A 19,434-nucleotide genomic window follows, 5' to 3' on the forward strand; every position below is an offset into this window, starting at 1 on the left:
TTTAGAAATTTGACTTAAACTATCGATTTTGTAAAACTTCCCTTTCTTCTAAGCCCAAACGGAAACATGACAGCAGAAATTTTCGGAAAGTGTTGCTATTTTCACTGTTAGCTTCTCAGTTTAGATAGTATACATTTACAACGAAGGGGGGGGGGAGTTCACGTACATCTTTGCACCCCCTTAAATACGGCCCTGTATATAGGTTAAAGAAAAATATATCTTTATAGGTCGAATTTATTTTCGTTCGTGATTATTCTTCAATCTCTCTATATAGAATAAAAATGAAATCAACATGTCAGTCTTGCACAAAGAAATATTTGAACAGCTTGAAATAAATTTATGAGCATAGTTAATTAGCACCTGCCTTGAGCCAGGTTTTCATTACTTCACTTTGATTGAAATGCCTATATCAAACGAAGAAAGAGCTCAAATTGTGTGTCACACATGGAGTAATTCACAGTTCTCTCAAGTTATGGAAATGATTCTTGGCATACAAAACTCCTTATTTAGTAATAAGTGAATACGTGCTCTAAGGTTTTCGAAATGTTCGATTCTTAAAATGGAAAGGAGTTATTTTCAATGAACCTTATTCCTTCCATGGCAAGAACGTGCAACTCAGCTAGTATTCAATAAATTATAAATTTCCTAACAAAGACTTATTGGAAGTTTTTTTTTTTTTTTTTTTGTTTACTAGATGTAGGAAGAGGAGCCATTCATGCCAAACTTAGCCTTACTTGTTATCCTTAAACTCTATCTGTAACACAGCCAAACTGATACTAGTAGCGAATGTAATACCATTTGTTTAAAATCTGTATCACAGACGCTAGGCTAACAGGGTTGACAAAATATTGTAACAGAAATGTGATGGAATTGGTTACTTACTTTTTATTAATGTTCCTGGATTATATAGAGAACAAGTAAGTATTATAATAAATTGTCTTTTCGATATTTTACATAGGTTTATACATTATAGTAACGCATTACTTGAAGAAGATTGGCTCGGAAATAAAGCATACTACGTTTACATTTACATGAACTTTCCTCACACATTTTAACGTTAGGAAGGCATTGTATTACTTTGGCTTATCTGCAGCTATTCTTTTCATAAGTTACGTTTAATTCACGGTTTTTACAATCAAGAAAATATCATAGGAAACATTGTATTTCTTACTCCGTTCTCCAAATTCAGTCTCAAATTTCGAAACTACATACTTGATCAGTATTGACGAGTGATTTCTTTCTGGTATACTTTCAAGCGCAAGAGAAAAGGGAGAGGGTCATGAAAAAAATAAATTAGACCTGTCAATTCGTTCACACGCTTCATCCACTACATGAACAAATATATAACTAACTAACTCTATGGCCTATGGAACCCGGAGGTTCAATGCCGCGTTCACAAAAGCTCTCCACTGACTTCTATCCTTAGCTAACAAATCTCTCTCTCTCTCTCTCTCTCTCTCTCTCTCTATATATATATATATATATATATATATATATATATATATATATATATATATATATATATATATATATATATATATATATATATATATATATATATATTTGTATACAAATCCTGTAATTCCGAGAACTTGTAACAATTACCAGATGTGTTGCTCTAAAGTTATATATAGCAAAGAAAAGCAAGAATCGATTTTAAAACCTCTCACAAAAACGGCATTTTAAGCAGTATAGCAATCTCTACCCATGATTTTCATGTCTCCGGGACAGTTTGAGATATCAGATTGCTGTAAATGGCTTAATCTTTACAAGTTTGGCAAACAATTTACGTAATTATACCGTGATGCTTATCTAAGCATTCTTTTCGAAATAAATCCTTTTCTTTTTTTAAAAAAAAATAGGAGTCAAATTTTGAGTTCCTTGTATCTTTTACCTATTCATTTGAAGCACATCAAATCATGTTCATAGTCAATATGATCTTGAAGCTTTGCTGGCGTCTACTATTAATCCAATGTTCTCGGGATTGCTGCCAGAGTAGGTGTTGCTGTGCTGACTTGTGAGCTTTCGTTACCATACAGCGGCAACATCTTCAGAGCTATGTGTTGAAGTGTGCTGGTCGTACAGATTATATAGTGGTCTATAAGAATCGCTGTGTTCCTATTGGTTGTTTATGTTGGCCAATGGCGTGCTCTGATTTTGCTGGTGGAAACTGTTCTCTGATTGGCTGATGGTTCTTTTCGTACTGAGAAGCTGGAACCAGATGTCAGGTAGATGATAACCTTCGTCTCTGTTGATGGATGGCTTGTATGTACGGATGAATAAAGATTCATGTATTTTCCTGTCCCAGAACTGTTTACATTTCTTTAGTACTTCAATTTGGTCCCACATGGCCGTGTGATTGTATTGTATGCAGTGTTCGGCTATTGCAGATTTTTCGGGTTGTTTAAGTCTGGTGTGTCGCTGGTGTTCTTTCATTCTGTCTTCAATATTCCTTCCTGTTTCACCTATGTAAGTGGCGTTACATTCACAGGTGATCCTATAGATGCCTGGTGTCTTTAATCCCAATGAGTCTTTTGCACTTGGTAGTAAACTCCTGATCTTCGGTGGAGGGTAGTGTACAGTCTTGATGTTGAATTTCTTCAATAGTCTTGCTAGTTGGTTGGAGGTTTTTCCCATATATGGAATAAGTGCAATGTTTTCCTTGTCTGCCGTGTTGTCCTCTTTTGTGGTGCAATCTCTGCTACTGTATTTTCTCATGGCTGTGTTGATCTGTTTCGACGAATATCCGTTGAATTTGAATACTGTTTCCAGGTGAGACAGTTCTGTGCTTATATTATCTGGATCTGCTATTTGGTATGCTCTGTGTATTAGAGTATTTAACACCCCCATCTTCTGTGCAGGATGATGAAAACTGGTCGCATCGAGGTAGAGATCAGTGTGTGTGGGTTTCCTGTAGATTGAATGGCCTCATATACAAGAAGCCAGATGGAAGTCTAGGCCATTCAATCTACAGGAAACCCACACACACTAATCTCTACCTCGATGCGACCAGTTTTCATCATCCTGCACAGAAGATGGGGGTGTTAAATACTCTAATACACAGAGCATACCAAATAGCAGATCCAGATAATATAAGCACAGAACTGTCTCACCTGGAAACAGTATTCAAATTCAACGGATATTCGTCGAAACAGATCAACACAGCCATGAGAAAATACAGTAGCAGAGATTGCACCACAAAAGAGGACAACACGGCAGACAAGGAAAACATTGCACTTATTCCATATATGGGAAAAACCTCCAACCAACTAGCAAGACTATTGAAGAAATTCAACATCAAGACTGTACACTGCCCTCCACCGAAGATCAGGAGTTTACTACCAAGTGCAAAAGACTCATTGGGATTAAAGACACCAGGCATCTATAGGATCACCTGTGAATGTAACGCCACTTACATAGGTGAAACAGGAAGGAATATTGAAGACAGAATGAAAGAACACCAGCGACACACCAGACTTAAACAACCCGAAAAATCTGCAATAGCCGAACACTGCATACAATACAATCACACGGCCATGTGGGACCAAATTGAAATACTAAAGAAATGTAAACAGTTCTGGGACTGGAAAATACATGAATCTTTATTCATCCGTACATACAAGCCATCCATCAACAGAGACGAAGGTTATCATCTACCTGACATCTGGTTCCAGCTTCTCAGTACGAAAAGAACCATCAGCCAATCAGAGAACAGTTTCCACCAGCAAAATCAGAGCACGCCATTGGCCAACATAAACAACCAATAGGAACACAGCGATTCTTATAGACCACTATATAATCTGTACGACCAGCACACTTCAACACATTCACTAGAATAATGTCAGAGAAAGGACCCACACAGCTTGTGAGACTATTCTCAACCAGCCCAGGAGATGTCAATAAGCTAATCACTCACGGCTTAAAAACAGGATCTAAATCATATAAAGTAGAGCAGTCAAGAAGCCAGCCGCGTCCCATGCCCTGCTGGAATTGTTATGAATATGGCCACCTGAAATATCAGTGCACCAATAACAGGAGATGCCACCGATGTGGGAACACACACGAAGAGAACTGCAACTTCCCAATAAATAACAACTTCTGTGCCACCTGCAAACTAGATGGTCATAGAACCGGCAGTAGCAACTGTCCGCTAAGACCAAAAACTCCTCAAACAACAAGACCAAGACTAATCCTGGAAAGAACACGCAAACCATCTGGCTCTTTTCAGGAACAGAAAGCAAATAAAGAAGAATCAGGCAGCACAACACACGAAGCAACAACCGAAACAACGCAAACCACTGAAACAATAGAGGAAGCAATTGATCGAGCCACGCACAAAATACTTACCTGGGTCACATCCATACTGACAATAGTAACACCGCCAGAAGAAAGACCTAAACTCATGGAAGTAATAGCCACAACCAGCAAGAAGATCTTCAGTATATCAATAAATGCATTATCAACAACCACAGGTCAGCTGTATGTCACATATCCACAAAAAGTTGCTAACAAGAAACATAGCAGGGGGACCGGCGGAAGACCAAAAAACAAAGAAGATAGCAGCCTGCCGTGACCTGCAAACCGATGACGACTCACAGCACCGACAATGGACAATGATATAGACAAATTGCATGTTAAAAAATAACACAAACCCCACTAACAATACACTCCCCATTACAGACAACACAGATTTGTATCACTAATAATTCAGATAGGTTTTAATTTAAAAGATAAGATATATCAATACAGACATGTTTACATGGATTTTCACCACCCTTCCAATGTGGTTTTGCCATGTAAATTCTTATGCATGCAGCATGACCGATTCAGGGGGTTTTTTCCTGGTTTCCAGGTTTTTTGTCCCTCTCACAAAACATAATAAATCTTCTCTCGCGCTTTCCTATCTTCTTCTTTACCCTTCTTTCCTTCTATCTACACAACTATAGATCCGCGGAAAATGTCTCCGTATAAGATAGAAGCCGCGACATACATCCCCAACCGACAGATGCTATAGATTACTAACTGCATGTGAGGAGAGGCATGTAGACAGATGGTTGATGCCTTACTCTCTGTCAGGGCGCGGGCTATCCTGAGGGGCGTCCTTATTTTTAATTTTTCTGTTTCTGTTAAAAAAACTTCAACACATGATCCGGTCTGATCTCAGAGGCTGTTCTCACAGAGAAGAATTCTACGTTCGAGAAGTGTTGAAGAAATGAAGATGCCGTTCAATGCTGCAGAAGTCGCCGTGACACACCGGGAAACCTTGCGGTGTTAACGAAGGTGTGCACACCAGCCAAGCGAAACTTACTCTTGGCAGAAGAGTACATCTTAGAGAAGAGTTGAGTTTACTTAATAAAGTTAAACTGAAACAACACACTCACACACACCGCTTCCTGGAGAAATAAACATTGTTTTCCGTCGGCTTGACCCCCTATTGTGCGTCAAGCTTCGCGCTGGCCATATAGGTTGTACAGCCTTTGGCGACAGTCGGCTGACGGGAACGCAATATTATCTCTCTGGGATAGCTTAGAGAAGCACTAAACACAAAATTAGAATAACATATCCTGTTCACCCAAGCTAGTGCGGCCCTTATCAGAGCCATGCCTCGCCCGCCCAAGAAGACGCCCGTGAGAAGAACGCCGTCAGAAGGTGATCCAGTCCTCTGGAACGCCAAGGAAGGAGCAGACAAAACAAGAAGACACCCAGACAATGGAGAAGATGACCACAACAAAAGAGTGCAGAAGCTGCTTGACCGTCACGAGGGACAAAACCTTGAAGTGTTCCTGCACACCTCACCAGTATTTATGAAGGGTGTGTCCCACCGATACACAGATGAAGATATCACCGCTATCATTGTCGAGAAATTAGATGAAAATTCTTTTTTGGTAGTGGACGATGGAACCCAGATGAAAGTGTTCTTCACAAACAAGGCAGCGCGGGAAATATTTCTGAAGTCCTTCAAACCAGAAGATTTTGGTCGACATGTAGAGTTAGATGCATCGTTTAAATGGCCAAATACGAACCAAGACGAAGAAGAGTCAGAGGGAGCCAAACAGGGGGAAACAACCAGAGATGGCCATACACCCCAGACTGCAGAAGAAGCAAACATAGAAGAAGTCCTAACAGTGAATGAAACCCATTTGTCATCATCCCGCAAAGAAGAAGGAAGAAAACTCCAAAGTAACCAAGAAGATGAATTCCACGTAGTCCAGAGAAGAAGCAGGAAGAAGAGAGCAACAGAAATGAGAGAACCAAATCAAGTAGCATCCCTGAAACCATCCCAAGAAGTGACTAAACTCACACAGGAAGAGACCGCACACACACTGGTGGAACCTAACACACAGGTGAAAACCACACGCATCCAGGAGAAGACCACAATTTCCGGCCCTTCTCAGGACCACAAGGAACAAAACACCAACAGAGAGCAAGACGGCAATACCCAATCAGAGAACAAGAAGCAAAAACCAAATAACCAATCAGAAGCCAGAAATCATCCAACAAGGAACCAAGCAAACAAAAGAAGTGAAAACAAGAGTACAGCTACCACTAAAACAACTACAACTTCTGACCAATCAGAAGCACGCACCAGAGCAAACAATAGCCAACCAGCCAGTTCCAAGGGAAAACAGAAGACGAGGAAACCTCCCATATTTACATGTGTAATCAAAGGCTATCCCGCAAACAAAGAATTAAAGGATCTTGAAACCGACTTATACAACCAGAACATCAATTTTAGTAACCTCACTAGAATCAGGACAGAGACTGGACCCACGCAGTTCGTGAGGCTTTTCTCAACTAGCCCAGAAGATGTGAACAAACTAATCACATATGGCCTAAAATCAGGACCCAGAACTTACAAAGTAGAGCAGTCGAGAAGCCAGCCGCGTCCCATGCCCTGCTGGAACTGCTACGCATACGGTCACCTCAAGTACCAATGCACTAATAAGAGAAGATGCCACAGATGTGGAAACACGCACGAAACGAGCTGCAACCGCCCAATAAATAATAACTTCTGTGCTACTTGTAGAAAAGATGGACATAGAACCGGTAGTAGCAACTGTCCTGAAAGGCCAAAAACATCTCAAACAGTAAGAATGAAGCTAATCATTGAAGACAGACCCACAGCAACAGGCTCTTTTCAGGGACAGAACAACAACCAAGAAGTACCAGACAAAGCAACAGAAGAAAAACCCGGAAAAACGCCTACCATTCAAGAAATAGAAGAAGCAATAGACCAGGCCACACACAAAATAATAACTTGGGTCACATCCATTCTGACAATAACAACACCCTCAGAACAGAGGCCCAAACTAACAGAAATAATAGCCATAGCCACCAGGAAGATATTCAACCTGTCAATAAATGCATTATCCACAACCACAGGACAGCTGTACGTCACAAATCCAATAACAGTGGCTAAGAAGATACATAGCAGGGGGACCGGCAGAAGAGAAGCAGAAGAACCAGAGGGGAGATAGCCAGCCGTCACCCGCAGACCGATGATGACTCTCAGCACCGACAATGGACAACGACATTGGCAAATTGCATGTTGAAAAAAAATAACAGTTGTCCCCACTAACAATACACCTCCCCTTACAGACAACACAGATTTTTATTAACACTTAACAGATTTTAAGATAGGTTGTAATTAAACAGATAAGTTATTAATTTATTACTACAGACAAGTTTACATGGATTTTTGCCACCCCTTCAAGTGTGGTTTTGCCATGTAAATTGACTATTGCATGCAGCATGACCGATTGGGGGTTTTTTCCTGGTTTCCAGGTTTTTTATCCCTCTATCAAATCTCAAAATGTGAAAAAACTTCTCGTGCTTTCCTATCTTCTTTTTCTTACCCTTCTTTCTTCCTATTTACACAACTCAGATTCGCGTGTAAATGTCTCGAAAAAGATAGAAACCGCGGCACACACCTACCGACACATGCTTTAGGTTTACTAACGCATGCAGGAGAAGCACGTAGATTTAGGTTGGTGCTTCACTCACGGGGCGAGCTTTCTTGCTAAGGGGCCCTCTGTATTCTAGCTTTTCTGTTTTCTTTTTTTTTCAACTTCAACACATAGCTCTGAAGATGTTGCCGCTGTATGGTAACGAAAGCTCAGCACAGCAACACCTACTCTGGCAGCAATCCCGAGAACATTGGATTAACATGTTCATAGTATTTGACACTAAGGTATTTTGGAAGTGTATTGACCTGTTTGTCTCATTTGCGTTATTACTGTTATCTCCAAAATTTATTGTGTAAAGAGGTTTGTGATACTTAGTTTGTAACACTGAGTAACGAGTCTGATACTAGAAGATTTCATTTAATATGTAGAGTTGGCAATGCCATTAAAAAAATATGACTATATAGTATACTAGGTTGGCAACACCGTTAATCTGGTGGTATTGCAGATTATGTCGAACAATGTCCCTCTGTCGATATGCATGGTATAAAATTTTAGTACCTTTATCTATTACTTTAAATATTAGAATGGAGTTTCAAGACAAATCATCCATCATATTTATACAGTGTGGACCAGAATTTGACGGGCCCTTGTAAATTCCAAGCAAATTGAAACAAAACACAGAAAGCAAATATGAAAATAGAAAAATCGTTTAGTATGCTCTACAATACATCAAATTATCAGTGCTGCCAAATCAATTATATTTGTATTTTCTCAATGGCAATACCTCAGATTGTTGCATATTTCAAATCTATGTATCAAATGAAAATTTAATATACCGCACTTGTTATTCAGCATTGTAAATGTAAGGATGTTATACTATCACAAACATCCAAATTTTAGTCGCCTTTTCAACAGTAAAAACGCAATGGAGAAAGACGGATCATACAGGCCTCTAAAGATACTATGATCTGTTGAATATTACATAGGAACAAAATTATATGGGATTGAAAATTTGTTTTTTTTTTTTTTTTTAGATTTTTTTATTTGAAATAAATGTTTATACCAGTATCATATATAAGGATATATTGTTTGGAATACGTGAAAAAATAATGTCGTTTATTGCATAATATTTCAACCTGCCCCCAAAATACGACAAGCATTGGTATGTAATATTTTGTTTGCAAACCTGCTCAGAATTTGCATAAACTTGTAATTTCGACTACCTTTCCAAGTATGTAATTTTAAGCAAAATATCAACTTCTACCGATTTTTTTCAATATCTTCGAACTATTGAGATATTGTAACAGGTACTGTCATGATTTTTTTTTAGTCAGTTCGAAACAGTATAAGTCGTCAGTTATAGCACTTCTCTAACTAGTTTCTCGAAATAATGTGAAATTTTAACCCCTCATACCTTTGTTCCTGTTTACTCCAAATACGATGTATCATGATCATTGTATCCGACACTAAGATACTTTGGGGGACCGCGGTGGCTTAGTGGTCATTCTGATGCATGGAGTCTCTGGTTCGATCCCAGCTCGTGTCAAGTGGACCCTGTGATGGACAAACATCGTGTGCGTGGGTTTTCTCGGAGTTGTTCCGTTTCGTCCCATTTTATCCATTCCACCATTGCATTCATTTTTCATCATCATTGTCTCCTTTAGCCTATCTGGCATAACCATGGAACATAAAACTAAAAGATTTCATTTCATTTCACTAAGTTACTTTGGATTAACATTGCCCTTTCTGTCTCACGTCATTACTGTTGTAGATACCTCTAAAATTTGGATGTTTGTGATATTGTAACATCCTTAGTGTGCAACAATGAACAATAAATGTGATATTGTAAGTTTTCATTTGGTATGTAGATTTATGGCGTATTGTTATTTGAAACAAATTATAACTTTATCTTTTGTTGGTAGCACTGCTAATCAGTTATTATTGCAAAGAATTTCTTCGCAGTGCATCGTATTCTATTCTAATCATGGGCGCCCGAAAGGGAGGGCAGGATGGGTCTGAGCCCCCTCCCCCCCTCTGGCTCACGAAAGTGTATTAAATTTCTTAAGATTTATTAGTACAAATAAAAAATACCAAACGTAATGTAGCAACCAGGGATTTCAGTCCCCTAGAAAATTTTCTCTGGAAGCACATGATCCTAATCATATTATTCGATATTAAAAGGTACTTTGGATCTGCAATGACTACCCATCTCACTTGCGTTATTACTGTTGTGATTAGAAGCCTGCAAAGTTTGTCCTTATCTTTTTCGATGTCTCTGATACTATTTTGTCCCTATCTTGTAAGACTGAATAACAAATATAGTATGTAAGATTTTGTTTGACATACATACTTGAAATACCTATGATATACGGTAAACTGATGTAGTGTTATTTTAAACAAAATATAACTTAACGTTGGGTTGGCAAGACTGTTAATCAAGTAGTATCTTGAAGTATGTCAAGCAATATCTCTATAGGGCTCCCTCGTGGCTAAGCGGTTAGCATACGCGCCTTTGGCGTGGGACATTTGGATTCGAGTCCAGGCGGAAGCTCATGTGGTTCGAATTCCACGTTAAAATGTATATCCACGTCTCATATAGCCTCGCTGCTGAAAGGGACGCTAAAATCAAATCAAATTAAGTCAAGTCAATATCCGTATATCGATATTTGTATGATATGAAATTTCAGCGGCTTTGAAAACCTATTATTTTAAAAGTTACACGGGCGTATTAAGATAAATAGTCGACCTTGTATGTTGAACTTCGATCTACTGTATTCTCTCCTACTATATACGTAGTGAATATTTTGTAATGAATTGATTTCCATATCATGATTGGAATTCTCTGTAGAATTAACTATTAGGCCTTAACAACAACCGAATACCAAGTAGGATACAAAATTTACTTTAAGTTAATTTTAAGTTGCATTGGCAATTTATTATCAATTCGTCTCCAAAACAATAATGAAATATTCACACATACACCGTATGTTGGATGCATTTGATATCTAAATATATTGACGAGACGCACACCCAGAAACTTTTATTGGGAGGAACCCAATACTAGAAGACAACTACGTCTATGCAGTATTGAACTGGTATTAATCTGCACCGGAAAGCACGATATAAAATTGTGAAGTATTGACACCTATATTCAGTGTGCGAATTAGATAATCTATATTGGGGGGGATAAAATTAGGCCAAAGGACATAGTCTGAAGGTTCAAATTTCAAAATGAGACAATAAATGCCTTACCCAGGGGTGCCTACAGAGGGGGGCTATGACACAAACTGCGTCATTGAAATATTGGGGGGGGGGGTAAAAATCTATATAAATATGTTTGAGGGGGTGTAAAAATTAATCGAAAAGAAGATTTTTTCATGGAAGAACACCTACGGATAGACAATTGGGGGGGTGCGTCATGGACATAAGGGGGGTGGACACCACTCCTTACCCCCATATATATATATATATATATATATTTATATATATATATATATATATATATATATATATATATATATATATATATATATATATATATGTGTGTGTGTGTGTGTGTGTGTGTGTGACATCTGTAATAAATAAGAGATTTATTAATTTAATAAATCTACCGACAATAACTATGCACATATATATTGTCTGACATACACACACCCCACTAAACCTTTCTGAACGTGTTTTAATGTTGTACTCACTCTTGTCCCCGTAGCTCTCTAAGGTTTATTTAGTTAATAATTCGGCCACGAGCGATAGCCATGATCACAAGCATATGTTAATTTTTCCACTCATATTGAAAGCTTCCACTTTGCATTAATACATACAGGTTGCGAAAAGAAACCTACTTCAGTCTTGTGAAAACCACTAAAATTATCAGTTAAACCGGACATATCTTTTTTTTTTTTTTTTTTTTTTAAGAAAATCTAGATATTAGCCTATCAAATAAGAAATGGATTATTGCTGGTCCCGATTTCTCACATCAAGGTCAAATCGAAGGCCAAATATTTAAAATCTCTCGATTCAAATTTCGAGCTTGTGCTTCTACTTCCCGCTAAAGCTGTGCTCATCACGACTTTTTTTTCTCCAAATATCGATTCCGTGATGGGCACAGAAAGTCAACACTTAAAAATTACTTTACTGTTAGGTTGAAGATGAGTTGATTCACTATGGGCTACGTTATTCAAATAAAGTAAAACATTACACTGAAGTTTTTCAGACAACATTAATTGCGTGGACAGCAAACTGTACAGCGAAAAGATGGAAAAATGAAGGGTTAACTTCAAAAAAAAAAAAAAAAAAAAAAAAAAAAACGCTCCAGTTGAAATGCTTATACAGACACGGACAATGACACGGAGAACCAGTCGTACTAACAAATGCTGAAACAAATCTTGAATTATTCGCTTATTCACCTAAAAATCGCCTTCATTAACATGTCTGCTCACTAGGAGCGTATTCCCCAGCGTGTACGTTAACATATACTTACGAGAGAATACCTATATCTCAGATTTTGAGTACAGTTTCAAAAGTTCATTTCCGTAAACTGTGAAAGCAGTGATTACTATGCTAATTATCACAAATTAAATGCAACTTTTGAGTTGCATACACACAATCTACTAGGGAATGAAGACCATGTGCTAACAAAGAGTACACTGGAAAATGAAATAACATGTTATAACAAAAATTAAAATAAGATGATAATCGATACAAATATAGAGGATGAATATGACATATCCGAACTTCGCCAAGTATGGTAGAAGAAGCTATTTGTTTACTTCTTCTTGGCCAATCGCTAAGAACATTTATAAATCTATATGTGGCTTTGTTATACGCAATTAGTACATTCAAATTCACAAACTATGACGAACTGAAGGTTACGAAGGTACAGTTGCAAGTAACAACCGTAGTCATAATAATATAGTTCTACTAAACAACGTTGAAAATAGTGAGTAATTAGGTGGTAAGTAGAAATGACCAAAACTGAACAGTTTACATCGATAATTTCGAAATACAGCTAGAAGATTAAATTTACAAGAAATAACAAAAATCAGTGAAATTTGGAATTATACTAAGCATAGTTTGAGGGGGAAAGTGAGCATCCCCGGTGGGGATACTTCAGTTGACTTCTTTGGGGGGCAACAAAATGTGATTGAGGGGGAAATCCCCCCCATCCCCCCGGTAATTCGCACCCTGCCTATACTCTCAGAAAAGTATATAAAACTAAACTTTTTTCATAAGAAAGAAAAAAAGAGTACATATGAAAGGTAAGATAACAATCTATAGCCTACATCAATCATTACTCTACTAAATATAAATAGGTATAGTTTTATTCAGAAAGTATACAATTGTATTTCGAGTTACGAAGTTTGGGATGGGGTCCAGACCCAGTGGACCCCCACGTGGGTGTGCCCCTGGTATTGACACCAAAAAAGTGCAACTTGGTGTAAATAGTCAATGTATAATAATCTTCACATGTGTTCATTTCTTTTTTACTTTTCAAACGTTCATATTCTTCTAGTCTGATATCATTAGATTTCTAAGAACAAACTTTGTAAGTTTTCAAATTTTTTTAATATTATTTATTTTCTTGTCTATTTGTAATCAAAGCGGCTATAAGAAAGCAGCTTGAATTGAATTAACATATTGGCGTTGTCTGAATGAAATCTCGTTGTGCTGTCTTTTCATCTATATCTTCAGGGTTATCCTCTCCTCACAAAAAAGAAAGTATTATTATTATTAATAGTATATATGTATATTTCAAATTAATCTTTTCTGGGACTTATTCATTTTCGCTTTATATATATTAACAAATCATGTCTCGAAAAATGAATTTTCTTGGTACTGTTTGATGCGGTACGCTAACCTAAGAATATGCTATACCAATTTCTATGATGAAATACAATATGCCACCAATATATAAATAATTTAATTAAAATTAACTGCATAATGCCAAATGGAGTATATTTTGCACCCCAATAATAATAATAAAAAGAAACTTTGATGCAAAATACATTCATCGTATACAGCTGAATCTTTCACTATTTTTGTCTCAATTCCTAAAGCCACTTTCAGATGGCCAGAGTGCCAAATGTATCGTTCTTGGCACTTGAAGAATTAGTAAACGCTAGTCCTCTAAGACTTAGTAAGTTTGCCACCTCTACAGCTTGGACACCTGTTTAATTAGAAGACGGGGGCCACAGTGGCAGAGCGCTTACCTCTAGTGTGTAGGGTACCCTGGTTGGATCCCCGGAAAAGTTTGTTTCTGGTGAACAACATTGTTTCCGTAGGTTTTCTCGAGGTACTCCCGTTGCACGGGATACGCCCTACTTTCTCATTCCACCAATTCTTCCATCATCATTCACTTGTTTTTATCATCGTCTCTCTTAGCCTAAAGGGCATAATGGTGGGGTGTTAAAGATTTCATTTCATTTTCTTTTAAATATTAGAAGACAAATACGTGGAACCACTTCCATGTTGCAAAATACTTTAATGACTCAATATCTTCATCAATAAAATACGCTGAACAGTTCCTTTGAAGTAACTTTTTAAAACAATGTAACCGACAAAGTTTTACGCACTTCTAGCTCAGAAACGAATGATTTTTTTCTTTTATTCATATTTATTCAGAACTTCTATATTTTTTTATTTCTTTGAAACTATCTCCTAGTGTTGGGTCACAGCCGTACATATTATTGTATTTTTTTTCTTTCTTCAACTAAATATTATGTGAGTGTTGTTGGTTAATCATATTTATTTATGCTATGGGATGTTAAAAGGACGGCCGATCTCCCGGTCTTAATTGAGAAGTTACCAATTGTTTATATTGTATATGCGTCTGTTTCGTTATTTCGTCTGTTTAATATGTATGTTTGTGTATTCTTAAATCCCTATGATAGAATATTCTTAATGGAAAATTCCTATTAACATTGGATATCGTAGGAAAGACTTCAAGGGTGAGACAAAGTCAAAGGGGTAATTCAGAATAGGATATGAAAGAGATTTTTGGAGATGTTTGTTAGGAAATGGTCACCAGACCTTACACGTGATGAGGACTTAAGCACTGAATATCAATGTGTCAATTTTTTTTATATAACAAAAAATGTGTACGAAAAGGGAAAATACTTGGAGTCTATGTGCGCACGCAGCTATAGTGTTGGATGCACAAAAGGGTGTATATGGAAAGTTAACATTGGTGATAAATTTACTATGAATGTGATGTGTCTCCAAAAACTGTTGTAACTTCGTAGACACACGCCGTACTGTATAACTCGGGAGTCCGTCGGTCAATCTCTTTTTCAGCAATTGTAAGTCTCAATTAACCGACGGACTTCAACTGTAACTTTACTTTTTCTTTTTGAACTTTATTTAACAATAAACTGTGCAAGATAATTCGTCTCGATTATTTTTGAACGACTTGCTACCCCTTATGGATCTGTCTGCAGCTAAAGATTAAGAGAGACTTGATATGTTTGTTCTTTATTCACCGTGTGACCGCTCGCATACTGTTAATTCTAAAGTTGAAATTATAAAGTACGTTCCGCTCGCGTACTGGAGCTGCGACAGTTGTGTGCATTAGAAAAATTTACATCTTTCTTTCTTGCCCAATGTCCGTTTATAAAGCCATGACAGAAAATCTATTGTAACGTCCTTTGGTTATGGCTCATAAGCTAAAGAAGTTTCACATCGAAATCAAGTAGACAAAAAATAAAAGTTCTCTGTACCGGAACCCAGGATATGAATTCGATGTATTTTGTTACACAGAATCCAAATTTCTAAACCCCAGGACGATCGACCGTGCAATTTTGTTTTATGACTGAAAAACTTTCGAGTGGTTTTATGGGGTCCAGTTCATAGAACTTTTTTTTTTTTTGTATGGCTGTCTTACGTATATTCTTCCTATACGAAATCTTCAAAAATTTTAGCCCATACAAAAAAAAAAAAAAAAAAATACGTTCGATTGTCTTGGGGTTTCGAAGTTTGGATTCTGCGTAACAAAATATATCGAATCCATATCCTGGGGGCCAGTGCACAGAACTTTTATTTTGTGTGTGTGGTTGTGTAATTAAGCGCGAGGTTGGGGTTTGATCCGTGGGGTAAATACATCTCTTTCGAGTCTCCTGTTATACTTAAGTTCATGTTAGTATTATACTCGGTGGTGGGAAAAATAAATCAAACATAGAAAAGAATATTGTTCCCACAGGAAACGACTACATGAACAGTGATCTCATGACATTTCTGTGAAGTTTTGCCAAGATGTGCTTTGGGAAAAGAAAAAAAAAACATATTCTATGAACCTTTTCGTGTTTTCTAACATCAAACTGAGCACGCGCTCCGCAGCAAATACGCAAATGCATTCAAACTTCAAGTTCAAAACACGCGAAGTGCTACTGGTCATAACAAACTAGCTCTCAACGAATATTACTTCTCGTTTTTCTTCTTTCCTTTCTCGGTCATGTTTACTATGTTAATTAAGACACCAAGCTGATCTGTGTCAAAGCACAACCACGAAACATGACGCACGTAAATTAACACCTAACAAGTTCTTCTGATTGCTTTGGGGTTAAAAATTTAATAAATAAATAAAAATCTGACAATAGATGCAAATGGAATTAATAATTAAAAGTAAAGTCTAATAAAGAACTGAAAAATAATATATACTTGCTTAATTTCAATTTGAAATGATTTATTTCTTTTTTATATTTGATATTTATTTAATTATCCAGTTTGCTTCAGGTAAATCTGGACTCCGAGAGGGATGAGAACAAATAAAAGAAAATAACAAATTCTTGTTTTTTTAGCCTTAAGCAGAACAAGTAACATACTAGTTGCGTGTATTGGTAGATACAGCTATATATAGTACATACCCGGATGTCAGCTAGTACCGAATTCAACAGAATCCAAATGACCATCACAGAGGCAATGACACCAACACGCGCATCCGCCATAATATTCGTAAGCGCGCACAATTCTCGCCACACATCAAACACACCAAGCTTCCAGTTGACGGCAATGTCGCTCGCTTACTCTGTGTGTCAGTGGATCGCCCGTTAGGTTTCAACCAGTTCGTTAGTACCTCTTGGGAATGTTGCCCGCCCGCCCCAACTTCTTCGGCTGGAAGTAGAACTCAAAGTCGGTTTCTTCTTATGTGTAATTGTGGCAAATGTCTTCCGACACAGTGTTGCCACCTAGGTACATAAATGAGCGTGATTTATGTCTGTTTTGTGACGGATTATCAAAGTTGACACTTCTTTACTACCTTCTCCTCCCTTCCCTCTTTTGTTAGTTTAGTCATATAGGGGCATGTTACAACAATCAGTGAAAAAAATAGTTGCGAAACCAAGTATTACCAAGAACATTTGATAAATAAATTATGTAGTTTGTTCGTCATTTATAATTTTGTTGTTTCAAAATTGGTACTTCAAATACTTTCCATTTTCATTATCATATCAAAAATTTCCCTTCCACGAATGTTTACGTAACAATTTCAGGAACAAATAACTCAATTCCAAGTATTGGTTTTCATTCATCAGCAAAAGTGAGTGTGTGTGTGCTGAACTGAGTTGGGGGAAAACATGAATAAACTGGCTATATTGAAATTACCAGTTATTGGAAGATTGGAAACATCTCTGCAGATTAGTATAACTGTTCTGTTGTTTTCTTTAAATGTTGCTGCTACAGGTTTCCTTGCTTCACTATCAACAACTTCGATTAACGAACACAAACCATATTCTTGAAGTTAATCTTATGTTTAGTTATCTTACCTTTGCAAATATATGTAAAATTTAGTTTTCTTTTTATTATCATTGCTTTCTAACTGTAACTTGTGATAAAAAAAAATCTTCATAGCATCTATATACACCTTCACTTATAATCCTAATTTATCCTTAAGACTTATTTCGAAAAAATTACTCCATCTATCTTCTATATGTTAAAATGCTAAGTTTATATGTTGGTCTCCAAAGAAAAGTTTATATGATTATCTCCAATTCTTCCGACAGTGAGATCTCGAAAACCATAAGTACTAGAAACGTGCCATTTTCAATGGACGATTTCAAATTTTGTGTAGATTGTCCAGTTCTAATTGAATATTAAAAAAAAAGTGATCGTTATTTCTTTATTACATTTTTTGGGGGAACATTGAAAGTGCTGAAAGTTTAAACAAGTAAAATATCATATCCTACGAGTTACACATTCGAACATAATATAATTGTATATAGGGGTTGTATATCTCTCAGGCATTCGTTTCATGCAAAAATTATAATGAAAAATGAAGGATACCCATTTCTCCAGGCTAAGATGAATCTGTTTTGTTTGGAGTGTTTTCCCCAACGAACACCATATATCACTGACATTATAATAAACTGTGAATGTAATATATTTGATTATTATATGCTGCATGCAAGAAGAAAGAAAATATTGGTCATACATGAATTAGAAACTCCAACCGGAAGTATATAGGCTCAATCTCGCAAACGGTGTGAGATATTGAAAACAATAATCGAAAAAACTCCCCTTTATGGTGTCCCTTCCAAGAAAGTTTCGAATTTCTGCCTAATCCAGTTGTGTTTGAGAGGATTTAGTGTGGTGAAGAGGAGGTTGCTTTCTGTGAGATAGTCTTAGATTATTTTATGTGCACCTGCCAATTCCTTTCGACTTAATTCACGGCATACATCTGAGACCACGTAAATATCTCCAACACTTCCATAAAGGCAGAAAGCAAATTAAGCTAATCTTAAAAACGCCCCTTCTTTCAGTAAAGTTCAAGACCTGTCCCTACCAAGGGCTCGAGTGCAACTCCCCCTAAGTTGATCCTTTCCCCCCAGATTTAACATTCTAATCTCCAAACTTACTATTCTGGTCCTCAAATATACCTTTCTCTTCCAAAATTTACCATTCTAATCTCCACACTTACTATTCTGATCCCCAAATATACTTTTCACCCCAAAAGTTATCATTCTAATTTCCGAACTTATTATTCTGACCCCCAAATATACCTTTCTCTTCCAAAATTTACCATTCTAATCTCCACACTTACTATTCTGATCCCCAAATATACTTTTCACCCCAAAAGTTATCATTCTAATTTCCGAACTTATTATTCTGGCCCCCAAATATACCTTTCTCTTCTAAAATTTACCACTCTAATTTCCAAACTTAATATTCTGAGCCTCAAATATATTTTTCTCCCCAAATATTTACCATCCTAATCTCCGAACTTACTATTCTGGTCCTCAAATATACTTTTTTCTTCTAAAATATACCATTCCAATCTCCAAACTTACTATTCTGGCCTTCAAATATACCTTTTCCGAAAAATAATAATAATAATAATAATAATAATAATAATAATAATAATAATAATAATAATAATAATAATAATAATAATAATTACCATTTTTATCTCCAAACTTACCATTCTGGCCCTCAAACATACCTCTCTCCCCCAAAATTTGCCATTCTAATTTCCATACTTATTATTCTGGTCCTCAAATATATTTCTCTCCCCAAAAATTTGCCATTTTAATTTCCAAAC

At 36.8% G+C, this 19,434-nt stretch overlaps 1 protein-coding gene across 1 annotated transcript in view; it reads right to left on the reverse strand.

Annotated features, from left to right (window-relative positions):
* Positions 1–17,054, reverse strand: part of LOC145684779 (trypsin-1-like) — a 105,032-nt gene extending 87,978 nt beyond the window's left edge. Inside the window, exon 1 of the mRNA XM_081757151.1 lies at positions 16,766–17,054. Coding sequence (XP_081613277.1) covers positions 16,766–16,846 — 81 coding nt within the window. The 5' untranslated portion in view covers positions 16,847–17,054. The remainder of the gene's footprint in view (positions 1–16,765) is intronic.
* Positions 17,055–19,434: the final 2,380 nt, after the last annotated feature.

This window comes from Thermobia domestica, chromosome 5 (assembly GCF_964235325.1).
Source record: "Thermobia domestica chromosome 5, izTheDome1.hap1.1, whole genome shotgun sequence".
In the NCBI taxonomy this organism is placed as follows: Eukaryota; Metazoa; Arthropoda; class Insecta; order Zygentoma; family Lepismatidae; genus Thermobia; species Thermobia domestica.